Genomic DNA, 23,740 nt, shown 5'->3' with positions numbered 1-23,740 from the left:
CTGACGGACACAGCGCCATCCGTGTAAATGTCTTTCACGGCCTCGATATCCGCGTCGAGCTGCGGGTGGCGGTACAGGTCGGCTGCACAGCTCCCCTACAGGTGCACAGTGGTATTACACATCAAACTGCTTGTTTACTTCACTTTCAGTACAAGGGACACACACACACACACACACTGCCGTTCAAAAGATTGGGATCGGTAAGATTTTTTATGTTTTTAAAATAATCTCTTAAGCTCACCAATGCTGCACTTATTTGATTAAAAATACAAAAAAACCCAGTAATATTGTGAAATATTTTTGCAATTTAAATCATCTGTTTTCTATGTGAATATACAGTGAAGTGTAATTTATTCCTGTGATCAAAGCTGAATTTTCAGCATCATTACTCCAGTCTTCAGTGTCACATGATCCTTCAGAAATCACTCTAATATGATGATTTGATGATCAAGAAACATTTATGATTATTATCAATGTTGAAAACAGTTATTTACATTTTTATTTCAGGATTCTTTGATGAATAGAAAGTTCAAAAGAACAATATTTCTCTGAAATAGAAAACTTTTGTTACCGATCCAAAACTTTTGAACGGCAGTGAATTTGCTACTGATTTGTCGTCATTTATTTGAGATGCTCATTTAAACCCAGTTGGAAATATTTCTAATTTCTTATTTTTCACATGAAGATAAAGCCACTAAAGACAAGACTTTTCCTGCTTTATGATAAAGGATTAAATGAGTGATATCATGTTTTACCTGAATACCGTACAGGAACTGCTCCGGTTCATTCTCTCCATCCGATTCTTCATCCGTCCAGCACTGGCCTTTAATATCCTGAGTGAAGCGCAAACACACACGCTAATTTTAGCATTATTTATATAGTATTATAGTATTTTGAATTAGCTTTTATTTTTATATTTTCGTTTTAATATTCTTTAAAGTTTTAGTCATTAATTTTTGTCATTTTTACAACCCCAATTCCAGGAAAAAATTTGTAAAATGCAATAAAATCAAGAATCTGTGATTTTTTTTAATTTTCTTTAACCTTTATTTAACTGGCAAATGTACAAAGAAAGGATTTTCAACTGTTTTTTGTAATATTTTGTAAACATTAATAAATTAATATATTTGATTATGAATAAAATATATATTATTATTATTAAATAGATACAATAGAAAAAAACTCAAAACAATTATACATCCAAATCAATACACGGAGATAAACAAAATTGATTTAACTTATAAACATAATTTCTTGCAACAAGTTTGGGGTTGTTTACAGAAAAGCGGCAGATAAAGATCTTCACAATGTCACAATTCATTCCAGCTCATGTACATGAATTAGAATAATATCCAATCAGATTTTCCCAATTCATGAGCACATTTAACTGCAAACCGAATCGCAAATTCCAATGGACTCCTATGGGACGTTTTGTTTGCTTGTCTAGGTGAGCAACAGTGACCCAGGGGGCGGAGCTTAGCGAAAGGTCAAATCAAGAGTTCAGTGTCATCTGACATCAGTTCATTATGGAAGCTTGTTTCCACCACAGAATAAAAAATAAAAAAGGTAATTGCAACTTTTATCTCACAATTCTGACTTTATATCTCTCAATTCTGACTTTATATCTCACAATTAACACTTTATATCTCACAATTCTGACTTTATATCTCACAATTCTGACTTTATATCTCACAATTCTGACTTTATATCTCACAATTCTGACTTTATATCTCAATTCTGACTTTATATCACGCAATTCTGACTTTATATCTCACAATTCTGACTTTATATCTCACAATTCTGACTTTATATCTCACAATTAACACTTTATATCTCACAATTCTGACTTTATATCACACAATTCTGACTATATCTCACAATTCTGACTTTATATCTCACAATTCTGACTTTATATCTCACAATTCTGACTTTATATCTCACAATTCTGACTATATCTCACAATTCTGACTTTATATCACACAATTCTGACTTTATATCTCACAATTCTGACTTTATATCACACAATTCTGACTTTATATCTCAATTCTGACTATATATCACACAATTCTGACATAATATCTCACAATTCTGACTTTATATCTCACAATTCTGACTTTATATCACACAATTCTGACTTTATATCTCACAATTAACACTTTATATCTCACAATTAACACTTTATATCTCACAATTCTGACTTTATATCACACAATTCTGACTTTATATCACACAATTCTGACTTTATATCTCAATTCTGACTTTATATCTCACAATTCTGACTATATCTCACAATTCTGACTTTATATCACACAACTCTGACTATATCTCACAATTCTGACTTTATATCTCACAATTCTGACTATATCTCACAATTCTGACTATATCTCACAATTCTGACTTTATATCTCACAATTCTGACTATATCTCACAATTCTGACTTTATATCTCACAATTCTGATTTAATATCTCACAATTCTGACTTTATATCTCACAATTCTGACTTTATATCTCAATTCTGACTTTATATCTCACAATTCTGACTTTATATCTCACAATTCTGACTATATGTCACAATTCTGACTTTATATCTCACAATTCTGACTTTATATCTCACAATTCTGACTATATCTCACAATTCTGACTTAATATCTCACAATTCTGACATAATATCTCACAATTCTGACTTTATATCACACAATTCTGACTATATCTCACAATTCTGACTTTATATCTCACAATTCTGACTATATCTCACAATTCTGACTTTATATCTCACAATTCTGACTTTATATCACACAATTCTGACTTTATATCTCAAAATTCTGAATTTATATCTCACAATTCTGACTATATCTCACAATTCTGACTTTATATCTCACAATTCTGACTTTATATCTCAATTCTGACTTTATATCTCACAATTCTGACTTTATATCTCAATTCTGACTTTATATCACACAATTCTGACTTTATATCTCACAATTCTGACTTTATATCACACAATTCTGACTATATGTCACAATTCTGACTTTATATCTCACAATTCTGACTTTATATCTCACAATTCTGACTATATCTCACAATTCTGACTTAATATCTCACAATTCTGACATAATATCTCACAATTCTGACTTTATATCACACAATTCTGACTATATCTCACAATTCTGACTTTATATCACACAATTCTGACTTTATATCTCAATTCTGACTTTATATCTCACAATTCTGACTTTATATCTCACAATTCTGACTATATGTCACAATTCTGACTTTATATCTCACAATTCTGACTTTATATCTCACAATTCTGACTATATCTCACAATTCTGACTTAATATCTCACAATTCTGACATAATATCTCACAATTCTGACTTTATATCACACAATTCTGACTATATCTCACAATTCTGACTTTATATCTCACAATTCTGACTATATCTCACAATTCTGACTTTATATCTCACAATTCTGACTTTATATCTCAATTCTGACTTTATATCTCACAATTCTGACTTTATATCTCAATTCTGACTTTATATCACACAATTCTGACTTTATATCTCACAATTCTGACTTTATATCACACAATTCTGACTTTATATCACACAATTCTGACTTTATATCTCAATTCTGACTTTATATCTCACAATTCTGACTATATCTCACAATTCTAACTTTATATCTCACAATTCTGACTTTATATCACACAATTTTGACTTTATATCACACAATTTTGACTTTATATCTCTCAATTCTGACTATATCTCACAATTCTGACTTTATATCACACAATTTTGACTTTATATCTCTCAATTCTGACTTTATATCACACAATTCTGACTTTATATCTCACAATTCTGACTATATCTCACAACTCTGACTTTATATCTCACAATTCTGACTTTATATCTCACAATTCTGACTTTATATCACACAACTCTGACTATATCTCACAATTCTGACTATATATCTGACAATTCTGACTATATCTCACAATTCTGACTTTATATCACACAACTCTGACTATATCTCACAATTCTGACTTTATATCTCACAATTCTGACTATATCTCACAATTCTGACTATATCTCACAATTCTGACTTTATATCTCACAATTCTGACTATATCTCACAATTCTGACTTTATATCTCACAATTAACACTTTATATCTCACAATTCTGACTTTATATCTCACAATTAACACTTTATATCTCACAATTCTGACTTTATATCTCACAATTCTGACTATATCTCACAATTCTGACTTTATATCTCACAATTCTGACTTTATATCTCACAATTCTGACTTTATATCACACAACTCTGACTATATCTCACAATTCTGACTATATATCTGACAATTCTGACTATATCTCACAATTCTGACTTTATATCACACAACTCTGACTATATCTCACAATTCTGACTTTATATCTCACAATTCTGACTATATCTCACAATTCTGACTATATCTCACAATTCTGACTTTATATCTCACAATTCTGACTATATCTCACAATTCTGACTTTATATCTCAATTCTGACTTTATATCTCACAATTCTGACTTAATATCTCACAATTCTGACTTTATATCTCACAATTAACACTTTATATCTCACAATTCTGACTTTATATCTCACAATTCTGACTATATCTCACAATTCTGACTTTATATCTCACAATTCTGACTTTATATCACACAATTCTGACTATATCTCACAATTCTGACTATATATCTGACAATTCTGACTATATCTCACAATTCTGACTTTATATCACACAACTCTGACTATATCTCACAATTCTGACTTTATATCTCACAATTCTGACTATATCTCACAATTCTGACTATATCTCACAATTCTGACTTTATATCTCACAATTCTGACTATATCTCACAATTCTGACTTTATATCTTAATTCTGACTTTATATCTCACAATTCTGACTTTATATCTCAATTAACACTTTATATCTCACAATTCTGACTTTATATCTCACAATTCTGACTATATCTCACAATTCTGACTTTATATCACACAATTCTGACTTTATATCTCACAATTCTGACTTTATATCTCACAATTCTGACTATATCTCACAATTCTGACTTTATATCTCACAATTCTGACTTTATATCTCAATTCTGACTTTATATCTCACAATTCTGACTTTATATCTCAATTCTGACTTTATATCACACAATTCTGACTTTATATCTCACAATTCTGACTATATCTCACAATTCTGACTTTATATCTCACAATTCTGACTATATCTGACAATTCTGACTATATCTCACAATTCTGACTTTATATCACACAACTCTGACTATATCTCACAATTCTGACTTTATATCTCACAATTCTGACTATATCTCACAATTCTGACTATATCTCACAATTCTGACTTTATATCTCACAATTCTGACTATATCTCACAATTCTGACTATATCTCACAATTCTGACTTTATATCACACAATTCTGACTTTATATCTCACAATTCTGACTTTATATCTCACAATTCTGACTATATCTCACAATTCTGACTTTATATCTCACAATTCTGACTTTATATCTCAATTCTGACTTTATATCTCACAATTCTGACTTTATATCTCACAATTCTGACTTTATATCTCAATTCTGACTTTATATCACACAATTCTGACTTTATATCTCACAATTCTGACTTTATATCTCAATTCTGACTTTATATCTCACAATTCTGACTTTATATCTCACAATTCTGACTTTATATCTCAATTCTGACTTTATATCACACAATTCTGACTTTATATCTCACAATTCTGACTTTATATCACACAATTCTGACTTTATATCACACAATTCTGACTTTATATCTCAATTCTGACTTTATATCTCACAATTCTGACTATATCTCACAATTCTGACTTTATCTCACAATTCTGACTATATCTCACAATTCTGACTTTATATCTCACAATTCTGACTATATCTCACAATTCTGACTTTATATCTTAATTCTGACTTTATATCTCACAATTCTGACTTAATATCTCACAATTCTGACTTTATATCTCACAATTAACACTTTATATCTCACAATTCTGACTTTATATCTCACAATTCTGACTATATCTCACAATTCTGACTTTATATCTCACAATTCTGACTTTATATCTCACAATTCTGACTTTATATCACACAACTCTGACTATATCTCACAATTCTGACTATATATCTGACAATTCTGACTATATCTCACAATTCTGACTTTATATCACACAACTCTGACTATATCTCACAATTCTGACTTTATATCTCACAATTCTGACTATATCTCACAATTCTGACTATATCTCACAATTCTGACTTTATATCTCACAATTCTGACTATATCTCACAATTCTGACTTTATATCTCAATTCTGACTTTATATCTCACAATTCTGACTTAATATCTCACAATTCTGACTTTATATCTCACAATTAACACTTTATATCTCACAATTCTGACTTTATATCTCACAATTCTGACTATATCTCACAATTCTGACTTTATATCTCACAATTCTGACTTTATATCACACAATTCTGACTATATCTCACAATTCTGACTATATATCTGACAATTCTGACTATATCTCACAATTCTGACTTTATATCACACAACTCTGACTATATCTCACAATTCTGACTTTATATCTCACAATTCTGACTATATCTCACAATTCTGACTATATCTCACAATTCTGACTATATCTCACAATTCTGACTTTATATCTCACAATTCTGACTATATCTCACAATTCTGACTTTATATCTTAATTCTGACTTTATATCTCACAATTCTGACTTAATATCTCACAATTCTGACTTTATATCTCACAATTAACACTTTATATCTCACAATTCTGACTTTATATCTCACAATTCTGACTAGATCTCACAATTCTGACTTTATATCTCACAATTCTGACTTTATATCTCACAATTCTGACTTTATATCACACAACTCTGACTATATCTCACAATTCTGACTATATATCTGACAATTCTGACTATATCTCACAATTCTGACTTTATATCACACAACTCTGACTATATCTCACAATTCTGACTTTATATCACACAATTCTGACTTTATATCTCAATTCTGACTTTATATCTCACAATTCTGACTATATCTCACAATTCTGACTTTATATCTCACAATTCTGACTATATCTCACAATTCTGACTATATCTCACAATTCTGACTTTATATCTCACAATTCTGACTATATCTCACAATTCTGACTTTATATCTTAATTCTGACTTTATATCTCACAATTCTGACTTAATATCTCACAATTCTGACTTTATATCTCACAATTAACACTTTATATCTCACAATTCTGACTTTATATCTCACAATTCTGACTATATCTCATAATTCTGACTTTATATCTCACAATTAACACTTTATATCTCACAATTCTGACTTTATATCTCACAATTCTGACTATATCTCACAATTCTGACTTTATATCACACAATTCTGACTTTATATCTCACAATTCTGACTTTATATCTCACAATTCTGACTATATCTCACAATTCTGACTTTATATCTCACAATTCTGACTTTATATCTCAATTCTGACTTTATATCTCACAATTCTGACTTTATATCTCAATTCTGACTTTATATCACACAATTCTGACTTTATATCTCACAATTCTGACTATATCTCACAATTCTGACTTTATATCTCACAATTCTGACTATATCTGACAATTCTGACTATATCTCACAATTCTGACTTTATATCACACAACTCTGACTATATCTCACAATTCTGACTTTATATCTCACAATTCTGACTATATCTCACAATTCTGACTATATCTCACAATTCTGACTTTATATCTCACAATTCTGACTATATCTCACAATTCTGACTATATCTCACAATTCTGACTTTATATCACACAATTCTGACTTTATATCTCACAATTCTGACTTTATATCTCACAATTCTGACTATATCTCACAATTCTGACTTTATATCTCACAATTCTGACTTTATATCTCAATTCTGACTTTATATCTCACAATTCTGACTTTATATCTCACAATTCTGACTTTATATCTCAATTCTGACTTTATATCACACAATTCTGACTTTATATCTCACAATTCTGACTTTATATCTCAATTCTGACTTTATATCTCACAATTCTGACTTTATATCTCACAATTCTGACTTTATATCTCAATTCTGACTTTATATCACACAATTCTGACTTTATATCTCACAATTCTGACTTTATATCACACAATTCTGACTTTATATCACACAATTCTGACTTTATATCTCAATTCTGACTTTATATCTCACAATTCTGACTATATCTCACAATTCTGACTTTATCTCACAATTCTGACTATATCTCACAATTCTGACTTTATATCTCACAATTCTGACTATATCTCACAATTCTGACTTTATATCTTAATTCTGACTTTATATCTCACAATTCTGACTTAATATCTCACAATTCTGACTTTATATCTCACAATTAACACTTTATATCTCACAATTCTGACTTTATATCTCACAATTCTGACTATATCTCACAATTCTGACTTTATATCTCACAATTCTGACTTTATATCTCACAATTCTGACTTTATATCACACAACTCTGACTATATCTCACAATTCTGACTATATATCTGACAATTCTGACTATATCTCACAATTCTGACTTTATATCACACAACTCTGACTATATCTCACAATTCTGACTTTATATCTCACAATTCTGACTATATCTCACAATTCTGACTATATCTCACAATTCTGACTTTATATCTCACAATTCTGACTATATCTCACAATTCTGACTTTATATCTCAATTCTGACTTTATATCTCACAATTCTGACTTAATATCTCACAATTCTGACTTTATATCTCACAATTAACACTTTATATCTCACAATTCTGACTTTATATCTCACAATTCTGACTATATCTCACAATTCTGACTTTATATCTCACAATTCTGACTTTATATCACACAATTCTGACTATATCTCACAATTCTGACTATATATCTGACAATTCTGACTATATCTCACAATTCTGACTTTATATCACACAACTCTGACTATATCTCACAATTCTGACTTTATATCTCACAATTCTGACTATATCTCACAATTCTGACTATATCTCACAATTCTGACTTTATATCTCACAATTCTGACTATATCTCACAATTCTGACTTTATATCTTAATTCTGACTTTATATCTCACAATTCTGACTTAATATCTCACAATTCTGACTTTATATCTCACAATTAACACTTTATATCTCACAATTCTGACTTTATATCTCACAATTCTGACTAGATCTCACAATTCTGACTTTATATCTCACAATTCTGACTTTATATCTCACAATTCTGACTTTATATCACACAACTCTGACTATATCTCACAATTCTGACTATATATCTGACAATTCTGACTATATCTCACAATTCTGACTTTATATCACACAACTCTGACTATATCTCACAATTCTGACTTTATATCACACAATTCTGACTTTATATCTCAATTCTGACTTTATATCTCACAATTCTGACTATATCTCACAATTCTGACTTTATATCTCACAATTCTGACTATATCTCACAATTCTGACTATATCTCACAATTCTGACTTTATATCTCACAATTCTGACTATATCTCACAATTCTGACTTTATATCTTAATTCTGACTTTATATCTCACAATTCTGACTTAATATCTCACAATTCTGACTTTATATCTCACAATTAACACTTTATATCTCACAATTCTGACTTTATATCTCACAATTCTGACTATATCTCATAATTCTGACTTTATATCTCACAATTCTGACTTTATATCTCACAATTCTGACTTTATATCACACAACTCTGACTATATCTCACAATTCTGACTATATATCTGACAATTCTGACTATATCTCACAATTCTGACTTTATATCACACAACTCTGACTATATCTCACAATTCTGACTTTATATCTCACAATTCTGACTATATCTCACAATTCTGACTATATCTCACAATTCTGACTTTATATCTCACAATTCTGACTATATCTCACAATTCTGACTTTATATCTCACAATTCTGACTTAATATCTCACAATTCTGACTTTATATCTCACAATTAACACTTTATATCTCACAATTCTGACTTTATATCTCACAATTCTGACTATATCTCACAATTCTGACTTTATATCTCACAATTCTGACTTTATATCACACAATTCTGACTATATCTCACAATTCTGACTATATATCTGACAATTCTGACTATATCTCACAATTCTGACTTTATATCACACAACTCTGACTATATCTCACAATTCTGACTTTATATCTCACAATTCTGACTATATCTCACAATTCTGACTATATCTCACAATTCTGACTTTATATCTCACAATTCTGACTATATCTCACAATTCTGACTTTATATCTTAATTCTGACTTTATATCTCACAATTCTGACTTAATATCTCACAATTCTGACTTTATATCTCACAATTAACACTTTATATCTCACAATTCTGACTTTATATCTCACAATTCTGACTAGATCTCACAATTCTGACTTTATATCTCACAATTCTGACTTTATATCTCACAATTCTGACTTTATATCACACAACTCTGACTATATCTCACAATTCTGACTATATATCTGACAATTCTGACTATATCTCACAATTCTGACTTTATATCACACAACTCTGACTATATCTCACAATTCTGACTTTATATCTCACAATTCTGACTTTATATCTCACAATTCTGACTTTATATCACACAATTCTGACTATATCTCACAATTCTGACTATATATCTGACAATTCTGACTATATCTCACAATTCTGACTTTATATCACACAACTCTGACTATATCTCACAATTCTGACTTTATATCTCACAATTCTGACTATATCTCACAATTCTGACTTTATATCTCACAATTCTGACTTTATATCTCACAATTAACACTTTATATCTCACAATTCTGACTTTATATCTCACAATTCTGACTATATCTCACAATTCTGACTTTATATCTCACAATTCTGACTTTATATCTCACAATTCTGACTTTATATCACACAACTCTGACTATATCTCACAATTCTGACTATATATCTGAAAATTCTGACTATATCTCACAATTCTGACTTTATATCACACAACTCTGACTATATCTCACAATTCTGACTTTATATCTCACAATTCTGACTTTATATCACACAATTCTGACTTTATATCTCACAATTCTGACTATATCTCACAATTCTGACTTTATATCTCACAATTCTGACTTTATATCTCAATTCTGACTTTATATCTCACAATTCTGACTTTATATCTCAATTCTGACTTTATATCTCACAATTCTGACTTTATATCTCACAATTCTGACTTTATATCTCACAATTCTGACTTTATATCACACAACTCTGACTATATCTCACAATTCTGACTATATATCTGAAAATTCTGACTATATCTCACAATTCTGACTTTATATCACACAACTCTGACTATATCTCACAATTCTGACTTTATATCTCACAATTCTGACTTTATATCACACAATTCTGACTTTATATCTCACAATTCTGACTATATCTCACAATTCTGACTTTATATCTCACAATTCTGACTTTATATCTCAATTCTGACTTTATATCTCACAATTCTGACTTTATATCTCAATTCTGACTTTATATCACACAATTCTGACTTTATATCTCACAATTCTGACTTTATATCTCAATTCTGACTTTATATCTCACAATTCTGACTATATCTCACAATTCTAACTTTATATCTCACAATTCTGACTTTATATCACACAATTTTGACTTTATATCACACAATTTTGACTTTATATCTCTCAATTCTGACTATATCTCACAATTCTGACTTTATATCACACAATTTTGACTTTATATCTCTCAATTCTGACTTTATATCACACAATTCTGACTTTATATCTCACAATTCTGACTTTATATCTCACAATTCTGACTATATCTCACAATTCTGACTTTATATCTCACAATTCTGACTTTATATCTCACAATTCTGACTTTATATCACACAACTCTGACTATATCTCACAATTCTGACTATATATCTGACAATTCTGACTATATCTCACAATTCTGACTTTATATCACACAATTAACACTTTATATCTCACAATTCTGACTTTATATCTCACAATTCTGACTAGATCTCACAATTCTGACTTTATATCTCACAATTCTGACTTTATATCTCACAATTCTGACTTTATATCACACAACTCTGACTATATCTCACAATTCTGACTATATATCTGACAATTCTGACTATATCTCACAATTCTGACTTTATATCACACAACTCTGACTATATCTCACAATTCTGACTTTATATCACACAATTCTGACTTTATATCTCAATTCTGACTTTATATCTCACAATTCTGACTATATCTCACAATTCTGACTTTATATCTCACAATTCTGACTATATCTCACAATTCTGACTATATCTCACAATTCTGACTTTATATCTCACAATTCTGACTATATCTCACAATTCTGACTTTATATCTTAATTCTGACTTTATATCTCACAATTCTGACTTAATATCTCACAATTCTGACTTTATATCTCACAATTAACACTTTATATCTCACAATTCTGACTTTATATCTCACAATTCTGACTATATCTCACAATTCTGACTTTATATCTCACAATTAACACTTTATATCTCACAATTCTGACTTTATATCTCACAATTCTGACTATATCTCACAATTCTGACTTTATATCACACAATTCTGACTTTATATCTCACAATTCTGACTTTATATCTCACAATTCTGACTATATCTCACAATTCTGACTTTATATCTCACAATTCTGACTTTATATCTCAATTCTGACTTTATATCTCACAATTCTGACTTTATATCTCAATTCTGACTTTATATCACACAATTCTGACTTTATATCTCACAATTCTGACTATATCTCACAATTCTGACTTTATATCTCACAATTCTGACTATATCTGACAATTCTGACTATATCTCACAATTCTGACTTTATATCACACAACTCTGACTATATCTCACAATTCTGACTTTATATCTCACAATTCTGACTATATCTCACAATTCTGACTATATCTCACAATTCTGACTTTATATCTCACAATTCTGACTATATCTCACAATTCTGACTATATCTCACAATTCTGACTTTATATCACACAATTCTGACTTTATATCTCACAATTCTGACTTTATATCTCACAATTCTGACTATATCTCACAATTCTGACTTTATATCTCACAATTCTGACTTTATATCTCAATTCTGACTTTATATCTCACAATTCTGACTTTATATCTCACAATTCTGACTTTATATCTCAATTCTGACTTTATATCACACAATTCTGACTTTATATCTCACAATTCTGACTTTATATCTCAATTCTGACTTTATATCTCACAATTCTGACTTTATATCTCACAATTCTGACTTTATATCTCAATTCTGACTTTATATCACACAATTCTGACTTTATATCTCACAATTCTGACTTTATATCACACAATTCTGACTTTATATCACACAATTCTGACTTTATATCTCAATTCTGACTTTATATCTCACAATTCTGACTATATCTCACAATTCTGACTTTATCTCACAATTCTGACTATATCTCACAATTCTGACTTTATATCTCACAATTCTGACTATATCTCACAATTCTGACTTTATATCTTAATTCTGACTTTATATCTCACAATTCTGACTTAATATCTCACAATTCTGACTTTATATCTCACAATTAACACTTTATATCTCACAATTCTGACTTTATATCTCACAATTCTGACTATATCTCACAATTCTGACTTTATATCTCACAATTCTGACTTTATATCTCACAATTCTGACTTTATATCACACAACTCTGACTATATCTCACAATTCTGACTATATATCTGACAATTCTGACTATATCTCACAATTCTGACTTTATATCACACAACTCTGACTATATCTCACAATTCTGACTTTATATCTCACAATTCTGACTATATCTCACAATTCTGACTATATCTCACAATTCTGACTTTATATCTCACAATTCTGACTATATCTCACAATTCTGACTTTATATCTCAATTCTGACTTTATATCTCACAATTCTGACTTAATATCTCACAATTCTGACTTTATATCTCACAATTAACACTTTATATCTCACAATTCTGACTTTATATCTCACAATTCTGACTATATCTCACAATTCTGACTTTATATCTCACAATTCTGACTTTATATCACACAATTCTGACTATATCTCACAATTCTGACTATATATCTGACAATTCTGACTATATCTCACAATTCTGACTTTATATCACACAACTCTGACTATATCTCACAATTCTGACTTTATATCTCACAATTCTGACTATATCTCACAATTCTGACTATATCTCACAATTCTGACTTTATATCTCACAATTCTGACTATATCTCACAATTCTGACTTTATATCTTAATTCTGACTTTATATCTCACAATTCTGACTTAATATCTCACAATTCTGACTTTATATCTCACAATTAACACTTTATATCTCACAATTCTGACTTTATATCTCACAATTCTGACTAGATCTCACAATTCTGACTTTATATCTCACAATTCTGACTTTATATCTCACAATTCTGACTTTATATCACACAACTCTGACTATATCTCACAATTCTGACTATATATCTGACAATTCTGACTATATCTCACAATTCTGACTTTATATCACACAACTCTGACTATATCTCACAATTCTGACTTTATATCACACAATTCTGACTTTATATCTCAATTCTGACTTTATATCTCACAATTCTGACTATATCTCACAATTCTGACTTTATATCTCACAATTCTGACTATATCTCACAATTCTGACTATATCTCACAATTCTGACTTTATATCTCACAATTCTGACTATATCTCACAATTCTGACTTTATATCTTAATTCTGACTTTATATCTCACAATTCTGACTTAATATCTCACAATTCTGACTTTATATCTCACAATTAACACTTTATATCTCACAATTCTGACTTTATATCTCACAATTCTGACTATATCTCATAATTCTGACTTTATATCTCACAATTCTGACTTTATATCTCACAATTCTGACTTTATATCACACAACTCTGACTATATCTCACAATTCTGACTATATATCTGACAATTCTGACTATATCTCACAATTCTGACTTTATATCACACAACTCTGACTATATCTCACAATTCTGACTTTATATCTCACAATTCTGACTATATCTCACAATTCTGACTATATCTCACAATTCTGACTTTATATCTCACAATTCTGACTATATCTCACAATTCTGACTTTATATCTCACAATTCTGACTTAATATCTCACAATTCTGACTTTATATCTCACAATTAACACTTTATATCTCACAATTCTGACTTTATATCTCACAATTCTGACTATATCTCACAATTCTGACTTTATATCTCACAATTCTGACTTTATATCACACAATTCTGACTATATCTCACAATTCTGACTATATATCTGACAATTCTGACTATATCTCACAATTCTGACTTTATATCACACAACTCTGACTATATCTCACAATTCTGACTTTATATCTCACAATTCTGACTATATCTCACAATTCTGACTATATCTCACAATTCTGACTTTATATCTCACAATTCTGACTATATCTCACAATTCTGACTTTATATCTTAATTCTGACTTTATATCTCACAATTCTGACTTAATATCTCACAATTCTGACTTTATATCTCACAATTAACACTTTATATCTCACAATTCTGACTTTATATCTCACAATTCTGACTAGATCTCACAATTCTGACTTTATATCTCACAATTCTGACTTTATATCTCACAATTCTGACTTTATATCACACAACTCTGACTATATCTCACAATTCTGACTATATATCTGACAATTCTGACTATATCTCACAATTCTGACTTTATATCACACAACTCTGACTATATCTCACAATTCTGACTTTATATCTCACAATTCTGACTTTATATCTCACAATTCTGACTTTATATCACACAATTCTGACTATATCTCACAATTCTGACTATATATCTGACAATTCTGACTATATCTCACAATTCTGACTTTATATCACACAACTCTGACTATATCTCACAATTCTGACTTTATATCTCACAATTCTGACTATATCTCACAATTCTGACTTTATATCTCACAATTCTGACTTTATATCTCACAATTAACACTTTATATCTCACAATTCTGACTTTATATCTCACAATTCTGACTATATCTCACAATTCTGACTTTATATCTCACAATTCTGACTTTATATCTCACAATTCTGACTTTATATCACACAACTCTGACTATATCTCACAATTCTGACTATATATCTGAAAATTCTGACTATATCTCACAATTCTGACTTTATATCACACAACTCTGACTATATCTCACAATTCTGACTTTATATCTCACAATTCTGACTTTATATCACACAATTCTGACTTTATATCTCACAATTCTGACTATATCTCACAATTCTGACTTTATATCTCACAATTCTGACTTTATATCTCAATTCTGACTTTATATCTCACAATTCTGACTTTATATCTCACAATTCTGACTTTATATCTCACAATTCTGACTTTATATCACACAACTCTGACTATATCTCACAATTCTGACTATATATCTGAAAATTCTGACTATATCTCACAATTCTGACTTTATATCACACAACTCTGACTATATCTCACAATTCTGACTTTATATCTCACAATTCTGACTTTATATCACACAATTCTGACTTTATATCTCACAATTCTGACTATATCTCACAATTCTGACTTTATATCTCACAATTCTGACTTTATATCTCAATTCTGACTTTATATCTCACAATTCTGACTTTATATCTCAATTCTGACTTTATATCACACAATTCTGACTTTATATCTCACAATTCTGACTTTATATCTCAATTCTGACTTTATATCTCACAATTCTGACTATATCTCACAATTCTAACTTTATATCTCACAATTCTGACTTTATATCACACAATTTTGACTTTATATCACACAATTTTGACTTTATATCTCTCAATTCTGACTATATCTCACAATTCTGACTTTATATCACACAATTTTGACTTTATATCTCTCAATTCTGACTTTATATCACACAATTCTGACTTTATATCTCACAATTCTGACTTTATATCTCACAATTCTGACTATATCTCACAATTCTGACTTTATATCTCACAATTCTGACTTTATATCTCACAATTCTGACTTTATATCACACAACTCTGACTATATCTCACAATTCTGACTATATATCTGACAATTCTGACTATATCTCACAATTCTGACTTTATATCACACAACTCTGACTATATCTCACAATTCTGACTTTATATCTCACAATTCTGACTATATCTCACAATTCTGACTTTATATCTCACAATTGTGAGATAAAAAGTCACAATTATCTTTTAAAATGTTTTATTCTGTGGCGGACACAAGCTTCCACGGCTGATGGACCTGCAGGTGTAGCAGAGGAAACACAGGCCGTGTCTGATGGTGTAATGAAGCGCAAACACTCACCATTGGCTCCGGTGTTCACAGACGTGTTTCTGACAGGACGAAGCTTTTCTGATCCATTTCAGCACGAACGGCAAAACAACAGGCAGAAAGATGAGCTGTTTGCTTTCTGCTTGAGGGAACATAAACAGAAAACTAAACTAGGTTTTCTTCATTTAATAAACACAGTCACCAGAGAGCAATGACAAATCATTGTGCACCTGCAGATTTACATGAATGCTTGTTTCCGCCACAGAATAAAACATTTTAAAAGATAATTGTGACTTTTTAACTCACAATTGCGAGTTTACATCTCGCAATTCTGACTTTATTTCTAGATTTGCGTGTTATAAAGTCAAAAATGGCTATATATAAACTCACAATTGCAAGAAATAAACTCGCAATTCTGACTATTTTTCTCGAAATTGCGAGTTTATATCTTGCATCTTTTTATATCTCGCATCTGACATCTTTTCTCAGAATTGTGAGATATAAACTTGCAATTGCAAGGAAAAAAAGACATAAATAGTTTAAATCTCACAATTCTGACTTTATAACACGCAATTGAGACTTTTGTGAGAGAAAAAGTCAGAATTGCGAAATGTAAAATTATGGGGGAAAAAAAGTCAGAATTATGAGATAAAAAGTCACAATTACTTTTTTTCTTTTTTCTTTTGTGGCGGAAACAAACTTCCATGGATTTAGGCATCTCAAAAGAGAGAATAAAATAAATGCTAAAGACCACATGCAAAATATCTGTACTAATAATAAGAAAAGCTGTTTGCAGGGTCAATGCATCACTGTCACTACTGGACTATTATTTTCACTTTCAATTCTTTAGCTCTACTGTTTCTTGTCTTCATTTTAATTTAAATTTTTCTATCCATTTTTGCCTTTTCTGTTTTTCTTTCATGTACAGCACTTTGGCCAACCAAGGTTGATTTTAAATGTGCTTTATAAATGATTTGATTTGATTTGACGATAAAACAGGTGAAAAACTCCCACAGACAGACACTGAAGGTCAAACCTGAGCCACACTGAATCAAACATGCTGCTCTGATCAATTACTAATCAATTTTAACTCAGCAATTGCTAAAGAATTTCACAAATAATTACACAGAAATGGCAAGTAACACACTGAATTAAACATGACGTAGTAAGACTGAAACGTAGCCTATTCTAACAATCTTTTTACTCTTTTTAGACAATAACAAAGAAATCCCCCAGAGTACATACAGCCATCGCATAGCAATGTAAACAACAATAACAACATATTCATAATCCTATTTCAACACCGCAGAAACTGGTCAAAACGCCCTATAGCGCCGTGACCCTTTGTACAGTCAAACATCAGCGACATTTCCCTCAAATGAAACTAATCTGGAGTCATATTTGTGTGTCTGTAGAGGACAGCCGTCCAGTCCTGTAGACAATACCGAAACTGAGATCTCATTCTCTCTGGTTTACCTCAGCGAAGCCGTTTAAAATAACGCTGTTCTCCTCTCCTCCATCTCGCCACTGTGTATCCTAGCAACAACTCGTTCAGTCGGTGTCACTGATTCGTGCGTCTCTGTGTGTGTGTGTGTGTGAGAGAGAGAGAGAGAGAGAGAGAGAGAGAGAGAGAGAGCGAGAGAGAGAGAGCAAGAGAGAGAGAGAGAATGTGTGTGTGTGTGTGTGTGTGAGAGAGAGAGAGAGAGAGAGAGAGAGAGAGAGAGAGAATGTGTGTGTGTGTGTGTGGGCACAAATTTATAGAAGCAATTTCCCAAGTAGTCTTCTGCATAAGTCATATCTGATAAATACTGACAAAAACAACAAACCAGTCATAAACATGTCCAGCTCATATTTCTCACCAGGTAAAAAATAAATAAATAAAAAATCTATTATATATATATATATTTGCATCTAACATAAAAGTCTGTGTATATATATAATATAATATAATGTATGTGTGTGTGTGTGTGTGTGTGTATACATATGTACATACATACACACATATATAAATAATATATATATATATATATATATGTATGTGTGTTTGCGTGTAGTTACACACACACACATACATATATATATACATCATACATACACATATATTATATAAAAAAACTTTTTTGATGCGATTAATTGATTTTACAGCACTAATATATTTATACGAAATACAAGTCTACTAAGATTTTTTGCATTGTGACAAAGACACCGTATAACTATATTTCATCACCATTAAATATATAATGAAACTACACATAAAACATCTGGATGCAATACGGTAATGACTAAATTTTTTGGAACGGAAAATCATGAAAAGTCTCAAAGCAAAAAATCTTAATAGGCTTTCATGACGTACATCAACATATTCCTATTTCTCCCTGAACTACAGCTAACTAACACACCTGTGTGTGTTCACGTGAAAGCAGAAATATAAGCTTATACATATAAGATGAAAACTACAAGACAAAACAGAAGTGAACAACAGTTTGAGAAAAACAGCACCGAACATAAAAACAGTCAAATGTCTGTGAAATTTCTCCTTTCTTTCTTTCCCTCGGAAAACAGCCATTTTGTTTATTTGAGAGTCAGTTTCTCTCTCCGCCACAATCTACATCTTTATAATATTGTGGAGATGTAACACACGTCTCAGACAGACGCATTCATACTCTTAATATCAAACCTCAAATGATTTTGAATGGCTGATGCAAATACTAATATAGTGCTTTTAATGACCACAAATAAGATGCACACAAATACCTGTTTTTTTGTTTGTGTGTTTTTTAAAACCAAAATTCACTGAAAAGCGAAAATGTGAAATCAGTAGACAAGCACTGGATGGAATGACCATGCATTTATGCGATTTATGGCTGATATAATCATCACATTTGCTTTAATAATTTCACAGACACCATCCATCTGAACAAATCCCCCAGTGTGTCCTTAAACCCCCCCCCTTCACACCCATAATGCCCTGCTGGAGTCCAACACATACCGATGCAGCTCTTGATAGAAAAAGCACAGACGGAGGTCCGGTCAGCATCCCCCCCCCCCACATCCATCCATCCATCCATCCATCCATCCATCCCTACCTTCACCTTCAGAGCCCGACGGCTCCTTCTCCTCCAACACGACAGCAAATGAACCGATGCACACACCATCTAATATGACTGTGCACTAGCAGCGATCCTCCATTTCGACGCTCCGGCTGTGTGTTTATCTATTGCAGATCTCTGCTTCCAGTGCTCTCTTATTTTTGCCTGACAACACAGTGAACTGAGCATGCTCAGTGAGAGCCAGCAGAGCGAGTCATGTGACCTACAGCTGACGAGAGAGAGAGAGAGAGAGAGAGAGAGAGAATGAGGGAGAGAAACATAATCCACATTTTCCTAGATTGTCAGGAAAAGATCAAACCCACCAAATACAAGAACGAGCTGAGCAATTCTTAATGTCTTTTAATCCTTTTAATTCTATTGTAATTATTATTTTTATTACATCACTGGCACACTGCTTTCGTGTTGATGCTGTGCCAATATTAGGGGTATAAAAAGAACGTGTCCCAAAAACTGGGATCTTCATCTAGGGTTTCAACATTTTTAACGGATGAAATCCCTGTTTTATATTACAGTAATATCTATATACAGTAGAGGTGTAACAATGCCCTCATGTCACGATTCGATACATATCACGATACTGAACTCGATATTATTTGATACTCCAAGACACATGATAAAAGGTTAACAAGAAATGTACTGTTGATTAAAATGCTAAATTTGATATTTCATTATGAGTGTAAATGAATATTCATGGACTTGGTGCTGAAACCCAAAGCACAGGACAATAGAGACACCAGAATAACAATATTCATGATTCTGAAGCTGAAAATACTGAATTATTGTAGATGAATATGCTTGATCTCTGTCACTGACTAGATATATTTAAAATAATGTGATAAATATTCCCCCATTGCATTATTATACATTATATTCAACATTATATATCATAGTTTAATGTAGTACTGACACTAAAACTCTGAAAACTTGAATTTTTATTTTGGGTGATCTACACACGATACATATTGTTGCATTTTTGCATTGCGATACATTGTGACACGATATATTGTTACACCTCTAGCCGATATTGTCAGTAAATTACTCCGAATGAAGCACTTTGAATTGTGATAAACCGAAAGGGAATAAAGCAGCGGCTGCATCGTGATGGTGCATCAGCCAATGGCAGTGCTCTATTTTTATCAGCTGACTCTATAATAACAGTGGTTTTTATGATTGTGTACTGAAGGAACGTGAGCAGAAGACAAAGACAGATCATTCATCTATACATTAGCTCGCCTCTAGAGTACTGTGCGACGGCCTTAACCGTTACCATCCTAATCAGAGTTTACCCTGCTTACCTCATTATGAGCCCCGCTTTACACAATGACCTCCAGAGAGAGAGAGAGAGAGAGAGAGAGAGAGAGAGATTATCCAACATGTCCTCAACAGCATGACTCACGTCTCTGGACATGGCTCTGTCTCATATCCTGCCATCCTGTACAAAAGACACTTGCATTAATTATTCATAAACACTTAAAATAGCAAATGGCTATTTTAGAACTGCTCTAAAATTAATGCTAGTTTAGTAGAGGACATCTTCAGCATCATGTTTCAAGCATAATTCAGTGTGACGATTCACTTTTGTGCACCTGGTGATGACCAGTGTCGTTATGCCTAACTAAAATTAAAACTATTAAAAATCTCTTTTTTTTGGTAAAATATAAATATTAGATGAAAAACTGAAAAAAACTAAAAACTAAATGAAAATTAGAAATGTTGCTTTGAAAACTAACTGAAATAGTATTCAAATTAATACAACTAAAACTGAAAAAAACTATATAGAAATATTTTTTATTAAAATTAAAATTAAAACTGAATATATATATATATATATATTATATTTTTAAAAATAACTAAAAATATTTGCTTTGGCAAAAACTAATTGAATTTAAAGTACTAAATTTACTAAAATATACATATAAAAAATAATAATAATAATAAAAAATAAATAAAAAAATATATATATATAATAAAAATTATAAACGCACATAACAAAAATTAAACCTTAAACTAAAATTAAAATGAAATTGAAAATATTAAAATAAAGATTAAATAAAAATATTTGCTATGGCAAACTAACTAAAATAGTTGAAGTACTAAACTTAATAAAACTAACATCAAAATAAGCTATATAGAAAAAAAATATTTATAAAACAAATTATAATAAAAATGACAGGTAACACTTTATGTTAGTGTCCTGGTGTAGTTACTGGTGTAAAAATGACAAATTATGCATAATTACATGCAACTAACTAAACCAAACCTAACCATATAGCAAGTACATGTATTATTACTCAGCATTTAAATGTTTAAATATGCTTAAATTTAAAATAAAGTGCAACCAAATGACAAAAGAACATTAAAAAATACTAAAATGAAAACTAAAATATAACTGTAAAAATATATGTATATAAATATAAAAATATATAAATATAAATAATATAAATAATATATATAATAATATTTATATGTATCAGTAATATAATTAATATAACATCTTAATAATATTTTATATTTTTATATTTGTATAATATAAATAATACATAAATAGATAACAAACTACAGTGGAACTTGTGAATGAACAGAAAACATCAAGAAATCATTAATTGTACAAGATTTTAAAGCATTCAGTGTGTGTGTGTATCTCAGGAGACATAAAGGAGATGTTGCAATAAAATTTCAGGCCCAAATGAGTCAATAGTTGCAAAGTGGAAGTTACTGTGGATCATATATTAACATCTCTGAGTTCTGGCTCAGCTTGAGACGCTGTACGTTGTTGCAACTTACAGCCAATCCAGAGTGCATCAATGGGATTTACGCCGGGATTTGAGGCAGACTTCA

The 23,740-nt window shown here is 30.5% G+C and overlaps 1 protein-coding gene across 7 annotated transcripts in view; it reads right to left on the bottom strand.

Annotated features, from left to right (window-relative positions):
- The window catches only part of parp6a (poly (ADP-ribose) polymerase family, member 6a), a 72,299-nt gene extending 51,225 nt beyond the window's left edge, over nucleotides 1–21,074 (bottom strand). For 3 of the 7 annotated variants that reach the window (XR_014607698.1, XM_084124163.1, XM_084124162.1), the window contains exons 1-4: nucleotides 20,879–21,059; nucleotides 17,826–17,931; nucleotides 756–833; nucleotides 1–95 (exon numbers count right to left, since the gene is read on the bottom strand). Coding sequence is in view for 6 of the 7 variants with exons in the window: in XM_084124163.1 (XP_083980289.1) it covers nucleotides 1–95; nucleotides 756–833; nucleotides 17,826–17,828 (176 nt within the window). In the remaining variant the exon portion in view is untranslated. Of the gene's footprint in view, nucleotides 96–755; nucleotides 834–17,825; nucleotides 17,935–20,878 lie in introns of all 7 variants that reach the window. The other 4 variants (XM_084124164.1, XM_084124166.1, XM_084124161.1 and 1 more) reach the window with 3 other exon arrangements.
- Nucleotides 21,075–23,740: the final 2,666 nt, after the last annotated feature.

This window comes from Abramis brama, assembly GCF_963993115.1.
Source record: "Abramis brama genome assembly, chromosome: 9".
Classification (NCBI taxonomy): Eukaryota; Metazoa; Chordata; class Actinopteri; order Cypriniformes; family Leuciscidae; genus Abramis; species Abramis brama.
Note: the sequence above shows the minus strand (reverse complement) of the source record. Positions and strands in the feature narration are given on the sequence as shown.